Source organism: Phocoena sinus, chromosome 6, assembly GCF_008692025.1.
Source record: "Phocoena sinus isolate mPhoSin1 chromosome 6, mPhoSin1.pri, whole genome shotgun sequence".
NCBI classification, from domain to species: Eukaryota; Metazoa; Chordata; class Mammalia; order Artiodactyla; family Phocoenidae; genus Phocoena; species Phocoena sinus.
Genome location: NC_045768.1, coordinates 37,273,377 through 37,300,412, shown reverse-complemented (window position 1 = coordinate 37,300,412; position 27,036 = coordinate 37,273,377). Strand labels below are relative to the sequence as shown.

The following is a 27,036-nucleotide window of genomic DNA, read 5'->3' as shown; positions in this document are numbered from 1 at the left end:
AGGAGGATCCCACATGCCGCGGAGCAACTGAGTCTGTGTGCCACAACTACTGAGCCTTCACTCTAGAGCCCACGAGCCACAACTACTGAGCCCACACGCCACAACTACTGAAGCCTGCACACCGTAGAGCCCATGCGCCGCAACTACTGAACCCACGTGCTGCAACTACTGAAGCCTGCGAACATAGAGGCTGTGCTCCACAACAGGAGAAGCTACTGCAATGAGAAGCCCATGCACTGCAACAAAGAGTAGACCCCACTTGCTGCAACTAAAGACCTCAGGCAGCAACAAAGACCGAACACAGCCAAAATTACTTAATTTAAAAATTCCTTTCTCATTAAAAAAAAAAAACAGGGCTTCCCTGGTGGCGCAGTGGTTGAGGGTCCGCCTGCCGATGCAGGGGACATGGGTTCGCGCCCCGGTCCGGGAAGATCCCACATGCCGTGGAGCGGCTGGGCCCGTGGGCCATGGCCGCTGAGCCTGCATGTCCGGAGCCTGTGCTCCGCAACGGGAGAGGCCACAACAGTGAGAGGCCCGCGTACCGCAAAAAAAAAAAAATCAAAAAAGAAGGTATATAAATGTTCAATAAAACACATGAAAAGTTACTCAATGTCACCATTAGTCATTATGAACATGCAAATCAAAATCACAATGAGATATTACTTCATATCCACTAAGATGGTTAAAATGAAAAACACAGTCAATAACAAGTGTTGGCAAGGATATGGAGAAATTGGAATTCTCATACATTGTCAGTGAGAATGTAAAATAGTGCAACTGCTGTGAAAACCTTTTCAGCAGTTCCTCAAAATGTTAAAACTAGAGTTACCATATGACCCAGCAATTCTACTCCTATGTTTATACCCAAGAGAAATGAAAACATGTTCACATAAAAACTCGTATGTGAGTGTTCATAACACAGGGCCTGACACCTGCTAAGAACTCAGTAAATGCTTGTTGAACCAATGAAGAATCGAAGAGGCTATAGGAATGTTTTATTCAGGACAGAAAGATCTATTGATAATATACATTTTTAATACTTTTCATAACATGATAATGGGCTACTTGTAATAGTTTGTAACACCTATGTGTTTTGATGTGATGATTTTGTATGTGTTGTTGTTATCAGGCTGACTCCACTAAATTGCAAGTCCCTTGAAGTCAGGACTCTGCCTTACTCATCTTTTTATCTCCCCACAGCATCCAGCACACTGGTTTCTGTGCAGTAGATGCTCAGTAATTATTTATTAATTCAAATTTAGTCAAGCAAGTTTAGGAAAGGCTGCCTTGGAATGAACCTCAGATATCTTAAACTATGGCTCTGTAATTAACTTATGAAGGAGAACTGGGTTTCTGTGTTTGGCAGTAATGTTGGTGCACACCAGCTTGTTGTCTGTGGAAACATAATCTAGGATTACTAGAAGCATTAATGGTGGAGAACTCCTCAGAAGTTACTTGTCCTCTTGCCTCTAGAAAGCTTCAACAAACACTTTAGGGTTTCTATTTTTATTGTATTTCTTGATTCTCTGAATAGAGAGACAAAATCCTATTTGTGGGCAGATATCCTCAGTGAGAAAGTGTGAGAAGCTAGTGAAGTCTTCATTAGCAGCCAGCATCCCAGGCTGATCTACAGAGGGGCATCCTTCTGATCATTTCTCTCTTCTTTTTCAGAACAAGAGAGGTATCTACAAGCCAACAACAGAGAATTTAACTGTCTGTTCGGATATCCGGTGAGTATCAGGTCTCTAGCTATTTCAGGAGAGGGCTGGTATTTTCCTCTAATAATCCCCGTTGTCAGTGAGGAAGGAAATTCTCTGTAGATGTAGATTCTACAACATAGGTTCTACTTTCTTTCAAGCTCCTATACAATGAGGGCTGGTACAGTGAGGGCCCAGAAACCAAATTAATACGGTGACCTAGACTCAGGGGAGAATGTGTCTCAAATTTTGGGTTTTATATATATCTTCTAGAAAAGAAATATTGTAGCTTGCACAAATGAAAGCATGGTTCTACAACTTTCTTTTTTCACTTAGACATCTCTCTATGACAATATGTGTAGACCTTCCTAATTCATTTAATAGCAGCATAGTTTTCCATAGTATCAATATACCTTAATTTATTCAACCAGTTTCTTATTATCATTTTAAATGTCTCTATTTATATGCAGGTGTCCCCTCCAAAAAAATTTCCCCAGTGTTTTGCTATGATAAATGGTCCTAAGTGAACACCATTATACTACATATACTTCAGCACATTTGTGTGAATATACATTATGAGAGTTTCCTTGAAGTGAATTGGCTGGGTCAAAAGGAAAACACATTAAAATTTTTGATACATATTGCCAGATTGCCCTCTAAAAAGATTATATCCATTTATATTTCTACCTATAGTAAAGACTGCTCACTTCTCCATATTCCTGCCAAACTTGATATTATCAATCTTTTTTATCTTTGCCAGACTCTTAGATGAAAAATGACATTTTGTTATCTATCTTTCCTTAATTTTGAGTGAGAGCAATAATCTCTTCTTGTTAATTAGCCTTTTGTATTTCTTTTTATGGAAACTACTGTTAATGATCTTTGCCCATTTTCTATTGGATTCTTTTTTCACTTTTTAATTTATTTATAAATAAGTAACTCATAAAAAGATATATGTTTAAAAGTCATGCTCCAACACCCTATTCTTGCCCTCATCTCTGCTCCCTATAGGGAACCACTTTTATGAGTTTCTTGTGTATTCAGCAGTGCTTCTTTGTGCAAATAAAGCAAATACAAATATATATTCTCATTTTCCCACTTTCTTAAACTATTCTGAACCTTATCAGTATGTCCTGGATATGTTTTCATAATTATAATTTCATGAGAGCTTTTTCCTTCTTTTTTCAACTGCATAGTATTTCCTAGGCAGATTAAGCATAGTTTATGTAACCATTTCCTTTTAAATTGACATTGGATTGTTTCCAATCTTTTATAATTACAAGCAATTTTTACATATATGTTACTTTGTGCACATGTAGATATATATATAGTGCTATAAGTATATAATATATATACATAGATATACATATTTGTAGTCTCTGTAGGATATTTATGATTTCTGAGTTAGAGAGGCTCTGGATAATAACAATATTTAGGATATGGCCATGGGAACAGGTTTCCCCCTCTCTACCTTCTAGAGCTACATAAGAAGCTCTATGGTGCAGTAAAACTAGGTTTTGGCATCAGACAGACCTGAGTTTGAACACAGCTCTAGTCTTTATTAACCTTGTATCCTTAGGCACATTATTTACCTTCTTTTCTTCAGTTCCCTCATCTATATGAAGAGCATAATAATGTTCACCATACATGGTGATTGTTAGAGTTAAATATGGTTGTGGGAAAAAAATGTTAGTTTTCTTTCATCAAGAAACTATTACCCCTTGACAAAAGGGTACAAGTTTCACTCATCTCTGTAACTACTGTTCCCATCACAATATTTGGCACATAAATGGCATTCAACAAACATTTGCTGGATAGCTGATGAATAAATAAACAGGTTTGACTATTATGTACTTAACAACCATTTCATTTCCCTGCCTATCCATTGCTCATTTTCATCCTATTTCTCTAATTACTTCCATTCCTATTCCTTTTCCTCTTCTCAATCCCCTAACTACTGATTCTCATTATATACTTGGCCTTCTGTTCTCTATACCCTGCTTTAGCAGTCAAACAGGTACCCCTGCCCAAATAAATAAATAGCCCGAACCAAAATCTGCCACCTCTATCATGCCAAAAGAACCAAACACTGAGGAATTTCATAGTTAAGCAGATGTTCTACATTCTTGAGATATTGCTTCTGGTTTGACATTTAAGAGTAGAACAAAACACTCTAGTTGCCAGGTTAGTAAAGAAGTACTGCTATGTTTATCTTGAGACAGAATCGGGATAGCTTTTGTCTTTGTTTTCTAAACAAATGCTACCCAAATGAATAGAAACCTGAAATACATTAACTATAAAATCAAATGGAAAATCAGTAATGAAAGCCAGCTGCTTCAGTAAGGCAAAAGATCAAAAGAACTTTGGATCCAAGTATCAGAGTCGTCTGGACTTAGACACCAAGAAATTCAGAGTATCTTATGATCAAAGAAAACCATTTCTATGTTAGAATAACCTACTCTCAGAGCTAGAAAGGACCTTAGAGGTCATTTAGTTAGAACTCCTTTCAAGACATACCTGTGAGCTCTCCAGGATAGATCTTGTTTAACTCTTTTTCAGCCTCTACTAGTATAGCCCATAATAGAGCTGTGAACAGAGCAAACCTTGAGAAATGTATAGTGTTTGATTGGAAAATCATGGAGAAACACGAAGGAAATCCTAGGTTTAACTTGGATCTTTAAACTCCTAAGTGCTAAAATGTTTGACCAGCTCCCCTTCCCTAGGGAAATAGACCTTAGGCAAGGCTTGGCTGAGTAGCCTATCTAGCCTTCCAAGGCAAGTTTTAGCCTTAGTACAGAATGATGTTGGTTCCCTGACAGAAGAGTTCAGATGTCTTCCCAAGGTAGGACCCAGCAAGAGATTCTTCATACTTGAGCAGTATCTGTATTTCAGGACTGCAGGTGGGTTTATTCTTTCATCAAGCCCTATAGATGGAGACGGTGGGGGAGAAGCCCTGTCCTTAGGGGATTATTTAGTCTCATTCTTCCACTTTTCTTGAGCTCTTAGATTCAAACTCTCACATCTTAGGTCAAACGACTGAAGACCCCAAAGTAGAAAGTAAGATGGTCTTGTCAACATCTTGAGATCAGGATTGAAGAGGTAGCAAGTTCCCATTTTCACTCAGCAAAATAATAGCTTAGATGTAGGCCAAAACTATTCAGACCTCTGTCAGGACACTTAAGGGGCAAGTGAGTCTCCAATGCTGACAGCAACCAGTGTAGGAACCTTCAGTGGGCTAAGGTTGAAAGACAGTAATTTGCTTTTGGCATCTGATATCCTTCAGCATTGAAAGCAACATGTAAAGGCACAACAAAGTGGGTTTGCCAGGCTAAGAAAAGCTTCATTAGAGAGCTCTGAGTAGAGCTAACACAAATGGCAAACTTGCCTGCTGTTTAGGGCTGAGAAGGACCTTGGGTCATAGGGTAAGATGAAACTGAAAGATTTCTGATTCTAAGAAAAAAAAGCATTTGGATGGCTGTACAAGTGAACTGGGGCTCAAGGGACAGCACAATCTCAACTCTGCAAGTAACTGTGTGGTCTTGGGCAAATAAATTAACCTCAGTGCCTCAATTTCTGCATCCTCAAAAGTTGGTAGTATATTACTCCCTTCATATGGTGGTTGTGAGAATTAAATAAGTTGCTCCATATAAAATGCTTAGAGTAGTGCCTTACACATAGTAACTATTCAATAAGTGTACGTTTTTATTGTTGACTTTATTATCATCATTATTATCAATGGCATCAATAAACAAAGAATTCTATTCAGGGCATAAATAAATCCTGCCCCTCCTAAAAATGTCCCATATTGATCAGCTCTGCCAACTTTGCATACTCTAGGCCTCTCTAGGCCTCAAAGAAAAGGGGGTTGGGAGAAAAACACTTCTTCCCTCCTTCTCCCACTATGTTGGGGAGCTGTGGCTTTTTCCTGTTTTATGAAGTGGTCTTGGTCCTTTTTGTTAAGACTGGGAGGTGGGGTCTTTCATTCGTCTAATTGTGCTTGTGTTCTTTTACTCACAGAACAATAGCATCAAGACCTCAAAATATAATGCCTTTAACTTCTTGCCTATGAACCTGTTTGAACAGTTCCAGAGACTTGCAAATGCATATTTCCTCTTTTTGCTTTTCCTACAGGTATTGCCTTTTAGGGCCTTTTCCACAAAGTATTTTATCAGCCTCTCTGGGGTCAGGTTATATAATCAGTCCTTCTCCTCCTTAAACTGAGAGGTGTCTTCTCTCTTTAGATAACAGGCAAATGGATGGCTGGAGTCTCAGGCCAGTCTCCTAGAGTAGCTGTGGTCAGGATTAGCCAGGGTGAAACAAGCCTCTACAAGAGGAAGGGGACAAGGTCGCCAAGTCCCGAGTAAAGGGGTGCTCCCTCATCATGGCTGCACGGCCACAGTTCAGCTTAACCATAAAAGGCCACAGACTTGACTCTTCACCCCAACCTCAGCTGCCATCCCATTCCTCCTTCTTGTCCCAGCCTCCCTGACAGAAAGTTAACACACGGGAGTGCTGAGGGAGGAGAATGGTTTAGAACACAAGCACAGGGCAAGGAAGCAGAGCACAGGGTAGGCACAAGTTGGGAGAGAGAGACGGATCATCTCATTTCCCCTTGTGCTGGAGGGGCATGGGAGGTTATGTGGTTTTCCTGTGTCCACTCTTACAGCCCTACCCCCAGCACTTTCATTATCAGAGGAGAAATGGCTCTTTGCCATCAAGACAAAGGTATTAGAGTTCAGGACAGATACAGAGCAATTTACCATCTCCTCTTCTTTAATCCTTTCTTAAGAGGTGTTTCCTGATTTTTGGGTGGTTGTCTGGAGGCTACAACAATGGAAAGCAACTAGGATAGTTGAATTTATTATAAATCTAGGGAGGGGGAAATGGTGGTGGGGTGGGGATTGGGAGGGAATACACTGTCCTTTAAGTTTTTTGACCCAAGTTTCTCTCCCCGTCCCTCTTTCAGTTGATTCCCCAGATCTCCTCCTTGGCATGGTACACGACTGTGGTACCCCTGATGGTGGTGCTGTCCATAACAGCAGTGAAAGATGCCATCGACGACGTGGTGAAGTGGCTTCCTGGGCCTCTAGTCTCTCACTGTACCTAGTCAGGCTGTGGGGGGCAAGAAGGACTCCCCAGGACTACCTTTTGCTAGGAAGAAGCACTGAAAGGAAAGAGGTGTTTCCTTTCCCTATGTCCTTATCCATCCCAGAGGAATATGAAATTCCCTTAAGCCCAAGATTGGTGAGCCATACATGGCCAGAAAGGGGTAATGCAAGGCCTTTCTCTTTCTTCCTACTGCCACCTTTTTCCAGGTTTCCTTCCATCTCCTTTTTAATAACCCACCTCTTCCTTCAGTTAGCTCTCTCTGGGTTTGCTCTCATCCTTTCTCCATTCACCCTTCTCCCATTTTTATATTCCTCTTCCCTCCTGCCTCTGTCCCCCCTGCTTTCTCCTGCTCTTATCTCCCCTTTCCACATTGCTCTTCTCCTCTCCAACTCTCCCTAATTTCCCTTTCCAACTTTCAGTTCTATCAGGTACACATAGCTAGCAACCCTCTGGTTTTAGAAAGATCATGACATAACGGAGGCTGACTCCTTTCCTGGCCTTGGAGGGAGAAACTGGCTTTCAGTGAGTGCTGCATGGCTTCCTCTTTGCTTCTTTACAGCAGGCCCAGCAAGGAAGGGTGAGGGTGAGGAACCAGCACTACGCCTACTAGTGGGATTTGGGAAGTCCATCCTGTTGACCTGCTTGAAGCTTCCCTAAGAGAGTGCTTCTGATTTTGACAGGATAGATTATTATACCAAAGTTTGAGAGCAGGGTGTTTCTCCTGCTCTAACTCTGTAACTCTTTAAAACCAGAATTAGCACATATAGTGGTTGAAATTTCAGTCACAACTCAGGTGTGCAAAAATATAACTTAATTTTCTGTAACTAAACTCAATCTAGCTCATAACCAGCACTTCACCATCTCAACCCTTTTTAATGAAAGCTGAAAAGTAAACTTGCCAATTCAGGATAACCCACCTAGTTACTTCTGGTTTAGAACTCAGTCTCTTTAGGATAAACCGACAAATTCAGGATTCTTTCTGCCCTCTTCCCAGTCCTACCCTTTTCGCAGGGAGTAACCTCAACTGGAAGGAGGGGATTTGTGTGAGTCGTAGCATCAGGACATACCCTTATTTGTCACCTTCTTATTTGGTCTTTGAATGGACCTCTATTCTTCTTTCCTCACTGCGTCCATGGTAGAGGCTTCTTATGCTGAATGTGGTTGGGGGTGAAGGTAGCTGCATGCTTGTGAATACTTAACTTCCCTGCACCTACCAAGGTGTATAAGGTTCTAGTCCTACCCCTCATTTTGCATTCTCTCCTCTGTGGCTTTTGACGTAAGTTGTTTGTTCTCATTACCCCAGGCTTTGGCTCTTGATATTAAAGCCAAGATTTTGTCTCTTTCTTCTCTCTTGGTTCTTTTTCTGACCTCCATCCCCAGCTTCTCAGAGACAATCAGCTTCTTGGCCTGGTTTTCATGGTAGAAGGACTTGGGGTTGGGAGGGTGAAGGAGGGGGCTGAGGGAGAATCACAAAAAAGGGGAACTACATTGAATAATACTTCAAAATATTAACCTTCTACATGCAGTTTGCTTTATGTCTATTTCCTGAACTTTTTCTTATATAATTTTAGAAAAGGCACCAAAACGACAATCAAGTCAACAGTCGTTCTGTTCTGCTGCTGATGGATGGCAGGTAAGTCCTAGGGAAGCCAGTTTAGGTTGGACCAACTCTGGGAGAGGATTGGCCTTGCTAAAACTTGATGCGCTGGGTGCTTTGCAAAAGTGATTCAGGACAGTGAAAAGAGCCTCAGGTTGGACATAAGAAGAACTTGTTTCTAGATCTAGTATGCCCTGAACTTCCTATGTGACCTCAGACCTCTCTGGGCCTCATATTTCTTATCTATAAAGTGAAGATAATATTCTCTACCTTAGAGGATGCTTATGAAAATGAAAACAAAATAATATATATTAAAGCAATTAATAAATTATGACATGGTATTAATGTGCAAGTGGTTATTACTAGTACAGTGGTCAGCATGGAGACACCTGTCTTTAGAACATCAATCGACTCTACATGGCTTATTGACCATTCTACTGTAGCCTTTGGTTAGGACATCTTTTTGTTAGCAATATAAAGAAAATATTGGTGTTGACTCCATTGCTGTAGTGTTTGGTCATACCTATCTAAAGTATTGGGTCAATGTTTGTATTTTTTGTGGGTTCCTGCAAAATTTGAGCAATTTACCTTTGGCAGGAATAGAGGGAGACAGGCATGATTTCTATATAAGGCAAAATGTGAAGATTATCATAAGAGGTACAAAAAATTATCATAGGAATTAATAAAAATGAGCAATCATAGCTGGCTAAAGGAATCAAGGAAGACTTTCTGGAAGAGGTGATATTTGTGCTGGGCCTTAAGGGATGGGAAAGAACTCAACAAATAGAGATTGTATGAAAGGAAAAGTGACCAGTGTTTGCAGAATCATGATTGCAAAGAAGTACAAATCTGAAAGAATTCAAGATTGAGGTCCAGTCTTTTTTCATGGTGACCTTACAGAATACCCAGGAGCTATATTTTAAAAACATATTTTTTAATTGCAGTATAGTTGATGTTCAACATTATACAAGTTACAGGTGTACAATATAGTGATTCACAGTTTTTAAAGGTTATACTCCATTTATAGTTATTATAAAATATTGTCTATATTCCCCATGTTGTACAATATATCCTTGTAGCTTATTTTATACGTAATAGTTTGTACCTCTTAATCCCCTACCCCTATATTGCCTCTCCCCACTGGTAACCACTAGTTTGTTCTTTATCTGTGTGTTTGTTTCTTTTTCTTTATATTCACTAGTTTGTTGTATTTTTTAGATTCCACATATAAGTGATATCATACAGTACTTGTCTTTCTCTGTCTGACTTATTTCACTTAGCATAATACCCTCCAAGTCCATCCTTGTTGCAAATGACAAAATTTAATTCTTTTTTATGGCTGAATAGTATTTCATTGTATATATACCAGCAGCTGTAGTTGTAATCATATGATTCTATTATGTGACATGCTTGGGCATCTAATTCTGTTATTTATTGTGTCTGCTGATTCTTACTCATGGTGGATTATTTCCCTAAGTGTTTTGGTCTGTTGAAGCCTCCCATAAGATACCACCAAAAAAGTCAGTTGTGATTAAAAAGAAAATTAAAAAAGAAAGGAGGTAATAGAAATAGAAAGAAAAGATAAAACTGAGTATATAAGAAATTTGCAAGGCTAGGGAGTTACCAAATGAATTTAGTCAAATGAACTTCCCAAGGAGCTTGAGCACTTGGATTTTATAAGATTATTAGAGAAGAATTTGTCATAGAGTGGTTTTAGAGTAGGAGTTCACAAGCAGGTCCCTAGTGGTTAGACTTTGTAAGCCAGTGAATGTTTGACTGATGTAACACTTGAGGTGAGTTGTCTATATTCCAAAAAGTGGCTTTCTTTTTCTAGAGCACATGAGTTTGAGCAAAGCTACTATTGAAAAAAATTTGTTTTTCAAGTTGTGATTTCTGTCATCTTAATTTCTCAGTAATTCTGGCTACATGCACATCTTTAGTTAAAAGCCACATTTTTTAGCTATCAAGAGGAATGAGCCACATCTTCTATAAGTGTTCTCCCAGATATATTATTAAATAAAAAATGCAAAGTGCAGAAAATATGTGTCTATTATGTAATTTTTAAATGTTTATCTTGTATGGGATTATATGGATTGATATTTTCTCTAAAGAAATGCAAAAAATTACTCACAGTGGCTACCTTGGGGGAAGGAAAACTAAAATTTGGGGAGAGAAGAGACTTTACTTTTTCCTTTTACATACTTCTTTTTTTTTTTTTTTTAATTTACTCTTGGCTGCATTGGGTCTTTGTTGCTGTGCACGGGCTTTCTCTAGTTGCGGTGAGCGGGGGCTACTCTTCGTTGTGGTGTGTGGGCTTCTAATTGCGGTGGCTTCTCTTGTTGTGGAGCACGAGCTCTAGGCACGTGGGCTTCAGTAGTTGTGGCTTACGGGCTCTAGAGCGCAGGCTCAGTAGTTGTGGCGCACGGGCTTAGTTGCTCCGCAGCATGTGGGATCTTCCCGGACCAGGGCTCGAACCTGTGTCCCCTGCATTGGCAGGCGGATTCTTAACCACTGCGCCAGCAGGGAAGTCCTTACATACTTCTTAATTATTTGAAATGTTTTTTTTTTACCATATGCATATATTGCTTTTATTTAAAGAAAAATTATGTGCATGTATGTCTACATATACCTTTATAGAGTTTTAGAAAACTCTTATAGTCTTAAGTCAAGAGAAATGGGCCCCATTCTTGATTGTAGCAAGGAGTATCACAAACCCAGTTTGGTCCTCCTTTGAGCCTTGAGTTCATCTCAGCTTTTTTTTTTTCTTCTTGATTGTCAAAACAGGGCTGTGGGGAAATTCTCAGAGCAGGCATGCAGGCATTCAAGGCTCACTTTCTTGCAGGATAGTGACAGACAAATGGATGAATGTCCAAGTGGGAGATATAATAAAACTAGAAAATAATCAGGTTGTCACGGTGAGTACCTCTTTGGGCTGTGGCTTTTTCTCTTTTGGCTTGAATAGGGACCCTTTTAGCAACTTCTGTGACCACTCCTTTTGGTGACCTTCACCTTCCTCACTTTGCATCCAGAGATCAACATCTCCTGTGGTAAGAAGTTTGTTCTTGTCCATTTCTCACCATAGCTACAGGTAAAACATGACTAGATTTTGGAGAGGGGGTGTGTGGTAGCAGTGATGGGTCCTAGACAAAGAAAGTAAACCAAATGTCTATAATATTCTTAAGATGAACATCTGTTCCTGAGGTAATTGCTTTTGTTACACTGTAATGTTACAAGTCTGCCTTCCTGCCTTCCTTATCTTCTCTGACTTTTCTGACCACAGGCTGATATACTATTGCTCTCTAGCAGTGAGCCCTACAGTCTGACATATATAGAAACAGCAGAACTGGACGGGTAAGTGTTCCCTCCTGATAATCCATTAAGACGGTTGAGCCAGCTTAGAGTGATTTCTCACTGAGGGAGAACATGATGCAGAGAATGAAGTGCTAAAAGAGGCTAGAAATATCTAGATAAGATAGGAGGCCAGACTCTTGGGACCTCAAGTCTAAGGCTGAGCTCTTGACAGCAATAATTTAGCATCCACTGGTGCAGAATCTGGGCAAATAAACTCCGTATTCTCCATCTCTAAACTGGAGACATTCTATCTATATTCAGTAATGCTGAGTGGTAGGAAAGACGTTAACAGAACTGTAAAATTTCAGAATATAGTTCCAAAGTTTCCGGGGGGGGGAATGAATATGGAAGTAATTATGTACTGATAAACCATGTTCTAGAAAGGACTTAAGGTAGAAATTCATTAACGTGCAAAAGCTAAGACGTTTGGAGTATAGAGGCCATCTTCAGAGAGCTTGTCCTGTGGAGTTTTGTATCGATCTGCGTCCTTACAACTATTCCTCTTGGTGCCCACAAACTTTTTGAAATGTGGCTTCTTTTTTACTTCTGTCTCTGTGCATTCTTGTATCAGCAAATGGTTAAGTGGGATCCCTTCATGGATCCTGTAAATATTTATGAGATGAGGAGTATGTTTACTTGGAGGTATATGCACATTCTTACCAGGACCTGCTCCTTATTCTTGAAGGGAGCAGGTACCCCCTCCAGGTTGTCTTGTGATGTTTCTTCAGCTTTTCTAGAGCATCTGACCCACAAGATCTCATAGGTTGGTTAAAGTAGTTGATGTGTGTTTCAGGGAGAGAGGGGAACAAGTGGGCTAATACTCAGCTTCCCTGTAGAACCATCCCACCTCAATACTTTTCTTAAGAGAGGATAACAGTGGGAGTGACTCTCACGGCTCAAGCCTATAGCCCAAGCTCTATTGGTAACAACTGTTTTCTAAAATTGGAGAAATTGGACCTGTGATGCTGTTATGTATGTGCATTTTTTACTCTAGTGAAACTAACTTGAAAGTGAAGCAAGCCATCTCAGTTACCAGTGAGATGGAAGATAACCTGAAGCTACTATCTGCCTTTGATGGTGAGTTAGGAAATAGGTTTGCCAACCCAAATTTTTATTAGTAGATGTCTGGTTAAAGTGTGGTACATCCATACAGTGAATTCTATATTAAAAATGATGTGCAAGTTGATATTTATTCACATGGAAAAATATCACAACATATTAATAAATGAAAAAGATTGCAATACACTATGCATAGTATATGTAACATAAACCTGTTTTTGGAAACATATGTATGTTTATGAGTACATGTATAGAAAAAAACTTGGAAGGATGTACTACAGAAGTTTAATTGTGCTTATTTCGAGGCAGTGGGTGAATTTTACTTTCTCCTTTTAATGTTGTATATGTATTTACAATGTTGTATATGTATTTACAATGTATTTTACTTTACTAATCATGAAAAAGTCAAATTATTTCCATTTTGAAACAAATACTAGGTTTGCTTTAAGTATTTTAAAATTTCTTCAGATTCAGCTCATTTGATCTAGAAGTACTGATGGTGATAGGTTATCGTGTGGGTTGTTCTCTCTCTGGATGACCCATGTCACAGAATTACTCTTCTTTGATGCCCAGAACCCTTTGCCTGGTGAGAAATGGGCAGCGGCTGAGAAAGGATAGGCAAAAGATGTGTGTATATTTTGAAAAGGGGATGTTCTTTCCTCTTTTCTGTTAAGCCTCCTCTGTCCTGTGAGGAAAGAATTAAGATTACAGAGTCAGGACTCTTATTCCTTCTTTTTTTTTTTTTTTTCAGGAGAAGTGAGGTGTGAGTCTCCCAATAACAGGTTGGACAGATTCACAGGAATACTGATTTATAAAGGAAAAAATTATGTCCTGGATCATGACAGGCTGATTCTCCGAGGCTGCATCATCAGGAATACAGACTGGTGCTATGGCTTGGTAATTTTTACTGGTACGTCTTGGTGGGGACCACAGACCCCCAGCCTGCTGGATTCCATTAGTAGCCATGCTGTGGGTACTTAGTTTTCAGGATGCAGATATGGTGCTCAGATATGTACCAGAACACTGTGGCTTTGAGACAGATAGAAAGGGAGGCAGGTAGATGGATAGATGGATGGATAATTTAAGAAAAAAATGACTTCTTTTCCAAGCAGTGAGCTGCCAGCATATCAGCCCTGCCTTTGTTAGAGGAAGGCTTTGTGTTCCAAGACCACAGAGCATTCATAAGTCTTTCTAAACATATCTAGACACAAGAGAAGGTATACACATAGAAGTACACATAGTATTAGCATATGAAAGGGGAACATGTGAAAGGGGAGAGTATACATGTGGATTGCTCCCATGAGGAAAAAATAAACACGGCGGTCATTATGTAGAATATAAAATACAATATGAAGTGTTCATGCCAGAGAAAAGGCACATGTGGCTTATTAGCAGTGGCCCATCTTGAGATGGCATTTAGAACCATAATCCCTTATACTTATTGAGGGATTTTCTTAAGTTATAAGGTAGTGCTGGAAAATGGAGGAAGATTCTGTGCCACCCTGTGCCCTCGGTGACAGTAGGCATTGATGACAACAACCACAGTAAGATAATAATTTCCAACTCTAGTCCCAGTGGCCATTAAAAGCTCTTTAAGGCTTCTCTGGTGGTGCAGTGGTTGAGAATCCGTCTGCCAGTGCAGGGGACACGGGTTTGAGCCCTGGTCCAGGAAGATCCCACATGCCATGGAGCAACTGGGCCCGTGCGCCACAACTACTGAGCCTGCACTCTAGAGCCCACGAGGCACAACTACTGAGCCCGTGTGCCTAGAGCCCGTGCTCCGCAACAAGAGAAGCCCCCGCTCACCGCAACTAGAGAAAGCCCGCGCACAGCAATGGAGACCCAATGCAGCCAAAAATAAATAAATAAATAAAATTTAAAAACAAAAATGTTGGTTCCTATAGGAGCTCTTATAAAAAAAAAAAACTCTTTATTTCTACTTACTATCTGCCTTGTCATGAAGAAATGCAGAGTCTCTGTCTCTCAGCTCCAGAGAAATCTCAGCTCCCAAGCTTCCACCTCAAGAGAAATCACTGCCATTGCCTTTTCCTTTCTCCATTTCTTAATTAGAAACTTTAAATAGAGCCTGGTCCAGCAATGGGTTTCCTCAAAAGAAGGTGAAGTTCTCCTTATCAGAAAATCCCTTTTCTAAGCTAAATAAACCAGATGGTGATGAGAGAGAAGCTTGTGGCTCCTATTCTGACTTATCAATGAAAAACTAAACTAAGGTGCAGCAAAGAGAGGGAGGTGTCAAGCATTGATGCACTTTGCAGAAGTAGTTGGGATTATCCGTAGAAACAACTTTTCCATTCTTTGAGTTATTGGCACCAAGCATGAGCCTTTCTCCAGGACTTTATCCCCTAGCATTGGAAAGAGGTTTGATAAAATGGTCATAAAGGTACATTTTAACCCAATTTCAATCCTCTTGAGAATATTCAGTGATTCTAAGAGGTGATGTCTCCCTGTTTCACTTAGGACCAGACACCAAATTAATGCAGAACAGTGGAAAGTCCACTTTTAAACGGACACACATAGACCATCTCATGAATGTCCTTGTGCTCTGGGTAAGTTAAAGACTTTTTTCTGTTTCTTTACAAATAGGCATACCTCCCTTCCTTCCACAGCAGTAGGTGGTATTTTCAAGTCAGAATTTAGTTGTTTGAAAACCTCAAGCAGTTTTAGGACCCCACATACTAATGTCTGAAGCAGAAAAGAACAGAACTCATTGACAAGGGAGTCTCAAGTTTATACCTCTGTTGTGGAGGACAGTCATAACTTGTTGAAGCTTTGATACTTTGATTAGTGGTACCAGAATAGATTATGGACCCTGCTTTAGAAATTAAGACACTTTTTTCTCATAGCCACTTTTACTCATGACCACTTTAATAAAACCTTACTTGGACTAATAGATCACCTTACTTAAACCAATGATTTTCAAACTCTATTTCCTTAGAGGAGTCTAAGGTCTGCTGCAGGGGGAATAGAGAAGATCAAGAGTTTTGTTTGGCCTCTTCATTCTGAAGTTTCTGCTTTAAAAAGAGCAGCTTCACATTTATCTGTTCTGTAAGATCTCAGTTGGAAAATAAAGGATTCTGCTGCTAAGAAATGAAATTTGAAAAGCACTCAATATATATGATATAGGTTATACGCGGAATCTTAAAAAAAGAGTACAAATGAACTTATTTACAAAACAGAGTCACAGGTGTAGAAAACAAACTTAGGGTTACCGGGGGCAAGGGGAGGAGGGATAAATTGGGAGATTGGGATTGACATATACATGCTCCTATATATAAAATAGATAACTAATAAGGACCTACTGTATAGCACAGGGAACTCTACTCAGTACTCTGTAATGGCCTATATGGGAAAAGAATCTAAAGAAAAGTGGATATATGTATATGTATAACTGATTCACTTTGCTGTATCCTGAAACTAACACAGCATTGTAAATCAACTATATTCCAATAAAAAATTTTTATAAGCACTCAATAGATAATAATCAGCTTTGAGAATAGAAGTTTAAATTGAAGACTAATTAATTTATTTCCATGCTATTATGTACGGGTTGCCTTTATTCTTGTTAGATATAGACAGATTAATTTCTTTACTTACACAGCTTCTCTGCATGACTGAGTGGTTCCAATGCTGCCTATACTTGATTCCATTACTTTTTATATTTTATTTTTACTCTATTGCTTAGAAAATAAAAGTGCCCTTTTTCTGTACATTTCTCATTAATCTCTGAATTACAAATTGTGTGTTCTCTGTTATTTATTATGGTAAATGTTACAGTTCTTTTTCTGTATCCTTTGGATTTAATAAATGGGATTTTAGAAAATTAGGAAGATTCATTCAACAATAGCCAGGACATGGAAGCAACCTATGTGTCCATCAACAGATGAATGGATAAAGAAGATGTGGCACATATACACAATGGAATATTACTCAGCCATAAAAAGGAACGAAACTGAGTTATTTGTAGTGAGGTGGATGGACCTAGAGACTGTCATACAGAGTGAAGTAAGTCAGAAAGAGAAAAACAAATACCATATGCTAACACATATATATGGAATCTAAAAAAAAAAGAAAAAAAATGGTCAGAAGAACCTAGGGGCAAGACGGGAATAAAGATGCAGACCTACTATAGAATGGACTTGAGGATACCGGGAGGGGGAAGGGTAAGCTAGGACAAAGCGAGAGAGTGGCATGGACATATATACACTACCAAACGTAAAATAGGTAGCTAGTGGGAAGCAACCACATAGCAGGGGGAGATCAGCTCGGTGCTTTGTGACCACCTAGAGGGGTGGGATAGGGAGGGTGGGAGGGAGGGAGATGCAAGAGGGAAGAGATATGGGGACATATGTTTATGTATAACTGATTCACTTTGTTATAAAGCAGAAAGTGACACACCATTGTAAAGCAATTATACTCTAATAAAGATGTTAAAAAAAAAAATTCATTCAGCTTTGAGACCAGAAACTGTACTTGACATCTGTAGAGGGATTTTAACTTTTTTGAAAATTTTCACATTCACTAACTGAAGCTTCACAACACATGAACAATAAGCAAGTCAAGAAGTATCTTCCCCATTGACAAATATGCAAATTGAGACACAGTGAAGGTAAATATCATAAATAAAGTCCCACAGAAAAATAATGGCAAAGACTCATTGTCATCAAATCATATTTTTTATTGAAGTATAGTTGCTTTACAATGATGTGTTAATTACTGCTGTACAGCAAAGTGATTCAGTTATGTATATATATACATTCTTTTTTGGTATTCTTTTCCATTATGGTTTATCACAGGATATTGAATATAGTTCCCTGTGCTATACAGTAGGACCTTGTTGTTTATCCATTCTATATAGAAAAGCTTACATCTGCTAACCCCAACCTCCCACTCCATCCCTCCCCCTTGGCAACCACCAGTCTGTTCTCTATGTCTGTGATTCTGTTTCTGTTTCATAGATAGGTTCATTTGTGCCATATTTTAGATTCCACAAATAAGTGATATCTTATGATATCTGTCTTTCTCTTTGACTTACTTCACTTAGTATGATAATCTCTAGTTGCATCTATGTTGCTGCAAATGGCATTATTTCGTTCTTTTTATGGCTGAGTAGTATTCCATTGTATATATGTACCGCATCTTCTTTATCCATTCATCTGTTGATGGACATTTAAGTTGTTTCCATGTCTTGGCTATTATGAATAGTGCTGCTATGAACATAGGCATGTATCTTTTTGAATTACAGTTTTGTCTGGATATATGCCCAGGAGTGGGATTGTTGGATCATATGGTAATTCTATTTTTAGTTTTCTGAGGAACTTCCGTACTGTTTTCCACAGTGGCTGCACCAACTTACATTCCCACCAACAGTGCAGGAGGGTTCCCTTTGCTCCACACCCTTTCCAGCATTTGTTATTTGTAGACTTTTTGATAATGGCCATTCTGACCAGTGCGAGGTGGTACCCTATTGTAGTTTTGATTTGCATTTCTCTAATAATTAGCAATGTTGAGCATCTTTTCATGTGCCTCTTGGCCATCTGTATGTCTTCTTTGGAGAAATGTCTATTTAGGTCTTCTGCCCATTTTTGGATAGGGTTGTTTGTTTTTTTGTTGTTGACTTGTATGAGCTGTTTGTATATTTTGGAGATTAAGCCCTTGTCAGTCATATCATTTGCAAATATTTTCTCCCATTCAGTAGGTTGTCTTTTCATTTTGTTTATGGTTTCCTTTGCTGTACAAAAGCTTGTAAGTTTGATTAGGTCCCATTTGTTTATTTTTGTTTTTATTTCAACTGCCTTGGGAGACTGACCTAAGAAAACATTGGTATGATTTATGTCAGAGAATGTTTTGCCTATTTCCTCTTCTAGGAGTTTTATGATGTCATGTCTTATACTTAAGTCTTTAAGCCATTTTGAGTTTATTTTTGTGTATGGTGAGATCAAGTCATATTTATTGAGAATCTAGTATGTGCCTAGTATGTGCCAGGTGTTGTGAGGATCATAAGGTTTTATAAGTCCTGGGTCCAGCTCTCAAGTATATACATTCACTTTTGGGAGATGGGGCATCAATATGTGCCAGATGCTTTACATACATAATTTTATTAATAATCACATCTATCCATCTAGGCATAACTTTTCAGAGTTAATGCTCTTTCTGCTATACTTGCTATTTCCCTGGGGAGACAAAATTAAAACACATGACAAATCTGTTTAACATGGCAGATTGACCACATGTGAAGAAATTATAATTTTTTTTTAAAAGATCCTAAGAGCTTCCGGAGAGAAATAAAATGTCATATTCAAGAATCAAAATAGCATTGGCTGGGCTTCCCTGGTGGCGCAGTGGTTGAGAGTCCGCCTGCCGATGCAGGGGACACGGGTTCGTGCCCCGGTCCGGGAGGATCCCACATGCCGCGGAGCGGCTGGGCCCGTGAGCCATGGCCGCTGAGCCTGCGCGTCCGGAGCCTGTGCTCTGCAACGGGAGAGGCCACAACAGTGAGAGGCCCGCGTACCACAAAAAAAATAAATAAATAAAATAGCATTGGCCTTCTCAACAGCCACAGCAGAAGGTAAACATCAACGCTTCAAACGTCTGCCAGAAAATTATTTGCATCCTATAATTCTAAATCCATTGAAACTATCAATAAAATGCAAGTATAAAGAAATATCCATATGTGCAAAGACTCAAAAAATTTACTTATCATGTATCCTCTCTTAGGAAGCTTCTAGTATATACTCAAGCAAAACAAGAGAATAAACCAAGAAAGATATGGAAGCCAGGAAACATGAGAACAGTGAAAGGAAGTCCTAGGATGGTAGCTGAATAGCAGGCCTAGAGAACACCAGAGCAGATTAAAGCAGAGGTATAGAGGGATCTGCAATGGGAGTCTCCAAAGAGAATGCAGTTCTCTGCTCAAGTTCTCACAAGATGGCTGCAGCAGAGAAGTAGTGTAAATACCCAGAGCAGCTAAACTAGCAGAGTAGCTGCTATGAATTTCTACATTTATGAGGTCATTCATGCAATCATTCCTTCAGAAAGTAGGGAATATTATCTTGGGTCCCATGTTCACTTTGGGGCATCTAGTTTTAAGAAGGACGTTGAGACTTCCTATTTGAGCCTAATGAAATGACTGTGAGGAAGTACAAATAGAAAATAAATCCCCTGACAGAGTGTGAAGAACTGTCAGCAGACCCAAGATGCTGATGAGCTTTTGGAAGGCAGAAAGTAGATAGATTATACCCATAAATAAACCAGAGTAGTGAAAGCTTCCACGGAAATGCATTCCTCAAGAGTAGTTCCAAGCTAGATTCAGCAGGAATTGAGAGCAGGAGTAAGATGTGGGGGTAATAATCAGGATAATTAATTTTAAAACTGCCCATGAAACAACATGGACAACACCTGGCCCTCTGTACCATCCTACCACTCCTATAGGCATACATATAGCAGTAAAAATTTATCTGACCTCTAGTCTCAAACAAGAGAACTGCTTTCCGAAGAAATTTAACAATCTATCTGCAGAGGGGTAGGGCTTCTAATGTGGGTGTCATCACTTCAGAGTAAAACCCACTTTATTTTAAATTTGGGGGACTCAAGTTCACCAGCAAGCTCCTCGTGTACTCTAGGGTAAAACCAGTGAAAGAACACATTCTGCCTACCTACACAGAACTCATGGTTCCATCTTCCCATAGGAGAGTGGTCTGCTCGAGAAACAAAATGAACCCAAGGAAATAAAACCAACCTATAATGATGAAACTACTCTTTTACTCCTGTTTTTAAGTGAACTGGAAGGAAACCAGGAGCACAAAAGAGGAGGATGAGGATGAACAAATAGAATAACTGACTCTGGAAAAAACAGATTATAATTCAGGGAAGAGAAAAGAAAACTTTCAAAAGAATTTTACTAGTATTCTTAGAAGAAGCAATTGCACAAATAAAATAAGAATAGGCTAAAATTTTTTGTGGGGGGGCCACGCCATAGCTTGTGGGATCTTAGTTCCCCAACCAGGGATCCACTCTAGGCCCTCAGCAGTAAAAGCGCAGTCTTAACCACTGGACCGCCAGGGAATTCCCTAAACTTTTTTTTTTAAACGAAAGAATAAAAAAGGCAATCTAAGAATAACAAAAAGAATTTTGGAAAGTAAAAATTACTGAAATTAAAAAGCCAATAGAAGGGCTGAAATAAAGAGTCAAAGAATAATACTAGACCATAAAACCAAAAGTCAAAGAGATAAATACATTTTTTTAATGGAGGACCAAACCAAGAGCCCCCACATGATCTCCCAGGAGTATCAGAAAGAGAAAATGGAGGGGGCAATATTGTCAAAGAAATAATAGAAGAATATTTCCTAGAATTGAAGAAGGATGTGAATTTCAGATTTAAAGCATCCATTAAACATCATGAAATTCTAGAACGCCAATGGTGTATAGAAGTCCCTTAACTTTTTCATAGGGATAAGAATAAGATACCAACAAAAAATGCAAATTAGATTGGCATCAGATTTCTCACTAACACTACTGGGCCCTAGAAACCAATAGGGTCATACCTTCAAAGTTCTTAGTGAAAATTACTTTGACCTAGAAATCTATACCCAGGTAAACTACAAATCAAGTGAGAGAGCAAACTTGTTCCTATCATGGGACCTTTACCCTTGCTGGCAATGTCTGTCTAGGCCTTTGCATGGCTTGCTTCTTTTTCAGTATTCAATGTCACCTTTTCAGAGAAGCCTTCTCTGCCACCCTATCTAAAGTGGCCACCTCCATTAAGACATTTTTTATTGTATTAACTTGTTTTATTTTCCTCACAGCATTTAGCACTAGTTAATTTGTATTTTTTCTTTTCTTAACATATCTGTTTTCCTCATATCTCCACAGGATTACAAACTCTCTGAGAGTTAAGGCATTGTCTTTTATCACCACTGTATCCCAGCCCCTAGAATTATGTTTGACACATAATGGGAGCATCATTATTATGTTGTTGAGTTATGTGTGTTGAGTTAGTGAAAAAAATGTGTTATTATTATGTGTTGAGTTAGTGAAAAAAATGAATGAATACCTGAGCTACCAAATTATGAGCCTGTAAGGTAGAAATTATGCCATATTCATCTCTATATTCTTGGGAGTACCTTGCACAAAACGGTTCTCAGGAAATAGCTTTTGAATGGTTATTAAATAAAGAAATGTTCTTGAATTAGCTATGTTCTTAACAGCTCAGCAGTTTTGTTTATGTGGTATTTTTGCCAAGACATTGTCAGTGTAGTTAGATATAATGCATTGTCATTTCTCAAAGCTGAAGCAGAAATCCTTCCTGATTTAAACACTTCATTTTTTCCCATTTTTGGAAATGATTCTTAGGGGAAAATCTGACAGACACAGGAAGCATGTTTAGTAAAACTCCTTCCTGATAAGCCCACAGGGGAGCTGGAGTTTCGTCCTTTCCCCCTCCCCAGATCTCCCCAGAGCTCACAATGACAATGCTTTGTGAACCCTAGTCTCTTAAGTAGGATGTATTTGTGGGGCACAGTGCTTGAAATTTGAATGATGCCAGAAATCCAGGATATACTTCTTGGGTAAGGCACAATGAAAAGCACAGAGGTGAAGGGCCAAAGGACCAAGGAGTACTCTCTTTTTACAGACTGCCTGTGATGCCTGGGAGCTCCACTGTGACCAGCAATGGCCTTAGTTCTTGACAAAACTGAGTATCTCTTTCAGCCTTTACTGGAACCACTCTTTACACACAGGTCTTCTTGGGTCTGACTGGCTCTTGTAATAACCAAGTAACATCTGGGGTTTGTAGCAAAAACCAATTTCTTGTTTCTTTCTTCCTATAGAAAGGAAGCAAAGTGAAGCTTTAGGCTAAGTACCAATAAACTCCATCACAACATGAATATTTCTTAAGAAAGAGAACATCTGCAAGGGTTTAGAAAGCCTCAGGATGGCAGGAAAAGCTCTAGGAATGAGGAAAGAGCAGACTGTGTACTGCCCCGGAAGGCCTCTTTGAAGGGGGAGAGGCCCTGCTCTCAGGATCTTGGTCCGATAAAGCCGACTTCCTTTCTGCTGGCTCAGTCTGAACAGAAAGGGACTTCTCTGGTGGTGCAGTTGTTAAGAATCCACCAGCCAATGCAGGGGACATGGGTTCAAGCCCTGGTCCGGGAGGATCCCACATGCCGCGGAGCAACTAAGCCCGTGCACCACAACTACTGAAGCCTGTGCACCTAGAGCCCGTGCTCCACAACGAGAGAAGCCACCACAATGAGAAGCCCACACACCGCAACAAAGAGTAGCCCCAGCTCACCGCAACTAGAGAAAGCCTGCAGGCAGCAACAAAGACCCAACGCAGCCAAAAATTAATTAAATTAAAAAAAAAATCTGAACAGAAGGATCTGGTTCTGGAGGACTCATAGTCTAAAAATGGAGGGATGGCACAGCACCGGAAATGATTGATGGGTAATACTCAATTATCCAGGCAACAGGTATGGAGCAGAAAGGGTGTTGAAGTTCACTCAGTAATTTCCTCCCACAGCTTCAGAAGGTATCAAATTATTTATTCTAATAATTTATAATAAACAAATAGATTATAAATAAATTTATATTTATAAATAAATAATAATAGTTTATTATAATCATTTTACCTTCCCCACTTTTTCCCACTGGAGCTGATGGAGTCGGGCCTGGAGAAGTGGCAGGTAGAGGAATATGGTCTCAGGTTTAATATTGGCCACATAGACTGTCCAAAGGGGAAGCAAAGCCAGTAGAACTCATCACTGAAGTTTAATCTGAACCATGAGGATAAGCCATGCTTTCACATGACCCATTAAAAAGAAGCATAAGGAAGGAGGAGTAAGATTAAGAAGGGTTTTATGGCCCCGAAGAAACCTTCATCACAAAGAGCGGAACTACTCAGTATGAATCTGCATCAGGCTAGGAATGAAAGCAGATTTTATTCTTTTTTATCTTGATCCTCTTGTTTTGTTCTCCTCCATCCCTTATTCAACTCTCAAATCTCAAATATTGAATGATATTAAGGATTTATTACTAACTTTTTAAGTGATAAAGGTATTGTGATTATGTGTTTAAATAAGATCCTTTAAAGAGCTATATTAAACTGTTTGCAAAAAAAATTATATAATGTGAGAAATTTGCTTAAAATAAAAGGGAGGACAGGGGAAGAGGAGGTTTGGGATAAAATAAAACTGGCCACGAATTGATAATTGGTGAAGCTGGGTGATGGGCACATAGGGGTTCATTATAGTATTTATATACATTAATATGTGTTTGAAATTTTTCATAATAAGGATTTTTAAATCTCATTTTCTGAGAATGGTCCCAGTTAGATCTTCTCCTCCTACCTTCATACTCTTGTCTCCAAAGACTTTCTATCAGTAACTCAAAGATGAGACCTAAAATTTTCTAGCAGTGGGGATGGGTTGCTTTGAGCAATTCACACCTTGTGATAAAGGGCACAGGTTTGAAGACCCCTGAGTAGACTTAGAAGTGGTTCACAATAACATCATATGTGTTTTCTCTGCAGGTATGTGGGCGTGTGACGCTGGTGGAATGTAAAATTGTACAGCCACTTTGGAAAGCATTTGGCAGTTTTTTGGAGAGTTGGGCATTTGTCTCAAATGACAGGATTTCCTTCTTTTCATGGCTGAATAATGTTCCATTGTAGTGTGTGTGTGTGTGTGTGTGTGTGTGTGTGTGTGTGTGTGTGTCACATTTTCTTTATCCATTCATCTGTTGATAGACACTTAGGTTATTTCCCTGTCTTGGCTATTGTAAATAATGCTGCAGTGAACATGGGGTGGAGATATCTCTTTAAGAGAGTCATTTAATTTCCTTTGGACATATACCCAGAAGTGGATTATATAGTAGTTCTATTTTTAATTTTCTGAGGAACCTCCATGTTGTTTTCCAAAGTAGCTGTACCAATTTACATTCCCACCAAGAGCATCACATGATGATTAGTGTTGTTGAGTATCTTTTCGTGTACTTACCGGCCATTTGAATATCTTCCTTGGAAAAATGTCTGTTCAAGACCTTTTCCCATTTTTTAATTGATTTTTTTTTTTGCTATTGAGTTATTTCCTTATATATTTTGGATATTAACTCCTTATCAGATATGTGGTTTGCAAATATCTTCTCCCGTTCCACTGATTGCCTTTCTATCTCGTTGATTGTTTCTTCTGCTGTACAAAAGCTTTTTAGTTTGATGTAATCCCACTTGTTTATTTGTGCTTTTGTTGCTTGTGCTTTGGGTGTCATATGTATAAAGTCATTGCCAAGATGGCTGTCAAGGAACCTTTTCTCTATGTTTCTATGTTTTCTTCTAGGAGTTTTATGATCTCAGGTTTTACACTTAAGTCTTTAATTCATATCAAGTTTTTTTTTTTTTTTTTTGCGGTACGCGGGCCTCTCACTGTTGTGGCCTCTCCCATTGTGGAGCATAGGCTCTGGACGTGCAGGCTCAGTGGCCATGGTTCATGGGCCCAGCCACTTTGCGGTATGTGGGATCTTCCTGGACCAGGGCACGAACCCGTGTCCCCTGCATTGGCAGGCAGACTCTCAACCACTGCGCCACCAGGGAAGCCCCATATCAAGTTAATTTTTGTGAGTGGTATAAGATAGGGGTCCAGTTTCATTATTTTGCATGTCAATATCAAGTTTTCCCAAAACCATTTGCCTCCCTTGTCAAATATTAGTTGACCATATATGCATGGGTTTATTTCTGGGCTCACATTTCTGTTGCATTGGTCTATATGTCTGTTTTTATACCAGTACCATATTGTTTTGATTACTATAGCTTTGTAATATAGTTTGAAATCAGGAAATGAGATGCACCCACCTTGCTTCTTTCTCAAGACTGCTTTGGCTCTTTGAGGTCTTTCATGGTTCCATACAAGTTTTAGGATTTTTTTTCTATTTCTATAAAAAATGCCATTGAAATCTTGATAGGGATTGCATTGACTCTATAGATAGCATGGGTAGTATAGACATTTTAACATTGCTTAACTCTTCCAATCTGTGAATATAAGATATCTTTCCATTTACTTGTCTTCTTCAGTTTCTTTCATTAATGTCTAAATCCCACTTGATTTTGGTGTATGATCCTTTTAATATGCTGTTGAATTTGGTTTGCTATTGAGAAATTTTGTATTCATCAGGGGTATTGGCCTGTAGTTTTCTTTTCTTATAGTGTCCTTCTCTGGCTTTGGTACCAGAGTAATGCTGGCTTTGTAAAATGAGTTCAGGATTATTATCCCCTCCTCCCCAAAGTTCTTTTCTAAACAGATTTTCTCAAATCTGTCTTCTTTCTTTGCATCCTTTCCCCTCCATGCCCTTTTCTCTCAACCTAATGACAAGAAAGTTGAGGTTATCTAGAACAATAATCTTGGTTCGGTAAAAAGGTGCCATCTTTAATCTGAACATTGCCTCCAGGCTGATTCATTTTATTCAGCTGAAAAGAATTATTGGGCCTTGTTTGCTTAAGATCTCAATCTTGTCTCTTTTTTCCTCTTTGGTGTCTAAAAGTAATAGGCTTTTCCAGTCCTTTGATGACCCAGATTTCATGCTATTCCTTTTCATTTCTGCTTAAAATTGGCCAGTTCCTTTTCATTTCTGCTTAAAATTGGCCAGTTATTCCCCTATTTCAACTCTTTCTTTTGTTAAAGTCAGCCAACACACACTAATATTCTAATTCTAACCACTTCCCTTAGAGCTCTAGCCTCAGTAGGCACATGGTCTGTCTTCCAGTTTTACCATATTCTTTACTGTAAACATGATTGCCATATTGTCAGCCTTTTATATCCATTTCCTTACCACCCACCCACCCCCAGCTGCTAAGCCAATGCCACACATTTTAGATTTTTTTTTAAAGCAGAACCTCACTTCAGTAATGGAGTAATTAAGAGATTGGCTTCCGGAACTAGTTCAAGACCTGTCCATACTAGTTAGTAGCTAAATGACTTTAGGCAAAATACTTTCCCATTCTTAATATCAAGTTTCTTGTCTGTTATTAAAAGACGGGTATTATAAATATTAAATTAAATAATACAGGTAGAATACTTAGCACAATTATTGGCACTTAATTAATATTTACTATATTTTAGTTACTATTATCTCCTGTCAAAATCTCAAGGATGGCTCCTGCTGGGCTTTCTTTTCTGTCCTGTGTACTACTGCCTAGAGACTGTGAGCGTCAGGGCACCCCTG

The 27,036-nt window shown here is 39.1% G+C and overlaps 1 protein-coding gene across 1 annotated transcript in view; it reads left to right on the top strand.

The window, feature by feature from the left end:
* The window catches only part of LOC116755287 (phospholipid-transporting ATPase FetA-like), a 71,752-nt gene that overhangs the window by 11,300 nt on the left and 33,416 nt on the right, over positions 1-27,036 (top strand). Inside the window, exons 2-10 of the mRNA XM_032634512.1 lie at positions 1,672-1,730; positions 5,715-5,828; positions 6,664-6,762; positions 8,378-8,439; positions 11,246-11,318; positions 11,684-11,754; positions 12,749-12,831; positions 13,565-13,723; positions 15,289-15,377. Of these exons, the coding sequence (XP_032490403.1) occupies positions 1,672-1,730; positions 5,715-5,828; positions 6,664-6,762; positions 8,378-8,439; positions 11,246-11,318; positions 11,684-11,754; positions 12,749-12,831; positions 13,565-13,723; positions 15,289-15,377 (809 nt within the window). The remainder of the gene's footprint in view (positions 1-1,671; positions 1,731-5,714; positions 5,829-6,663; positions 6,763-8,377; positions 8,440-11,245; positions 11,319-11,683; positions 11,755-12,748; positions 12,832-13,564; positions 13,724-15,288; positions 15,378-27,036) is intronic.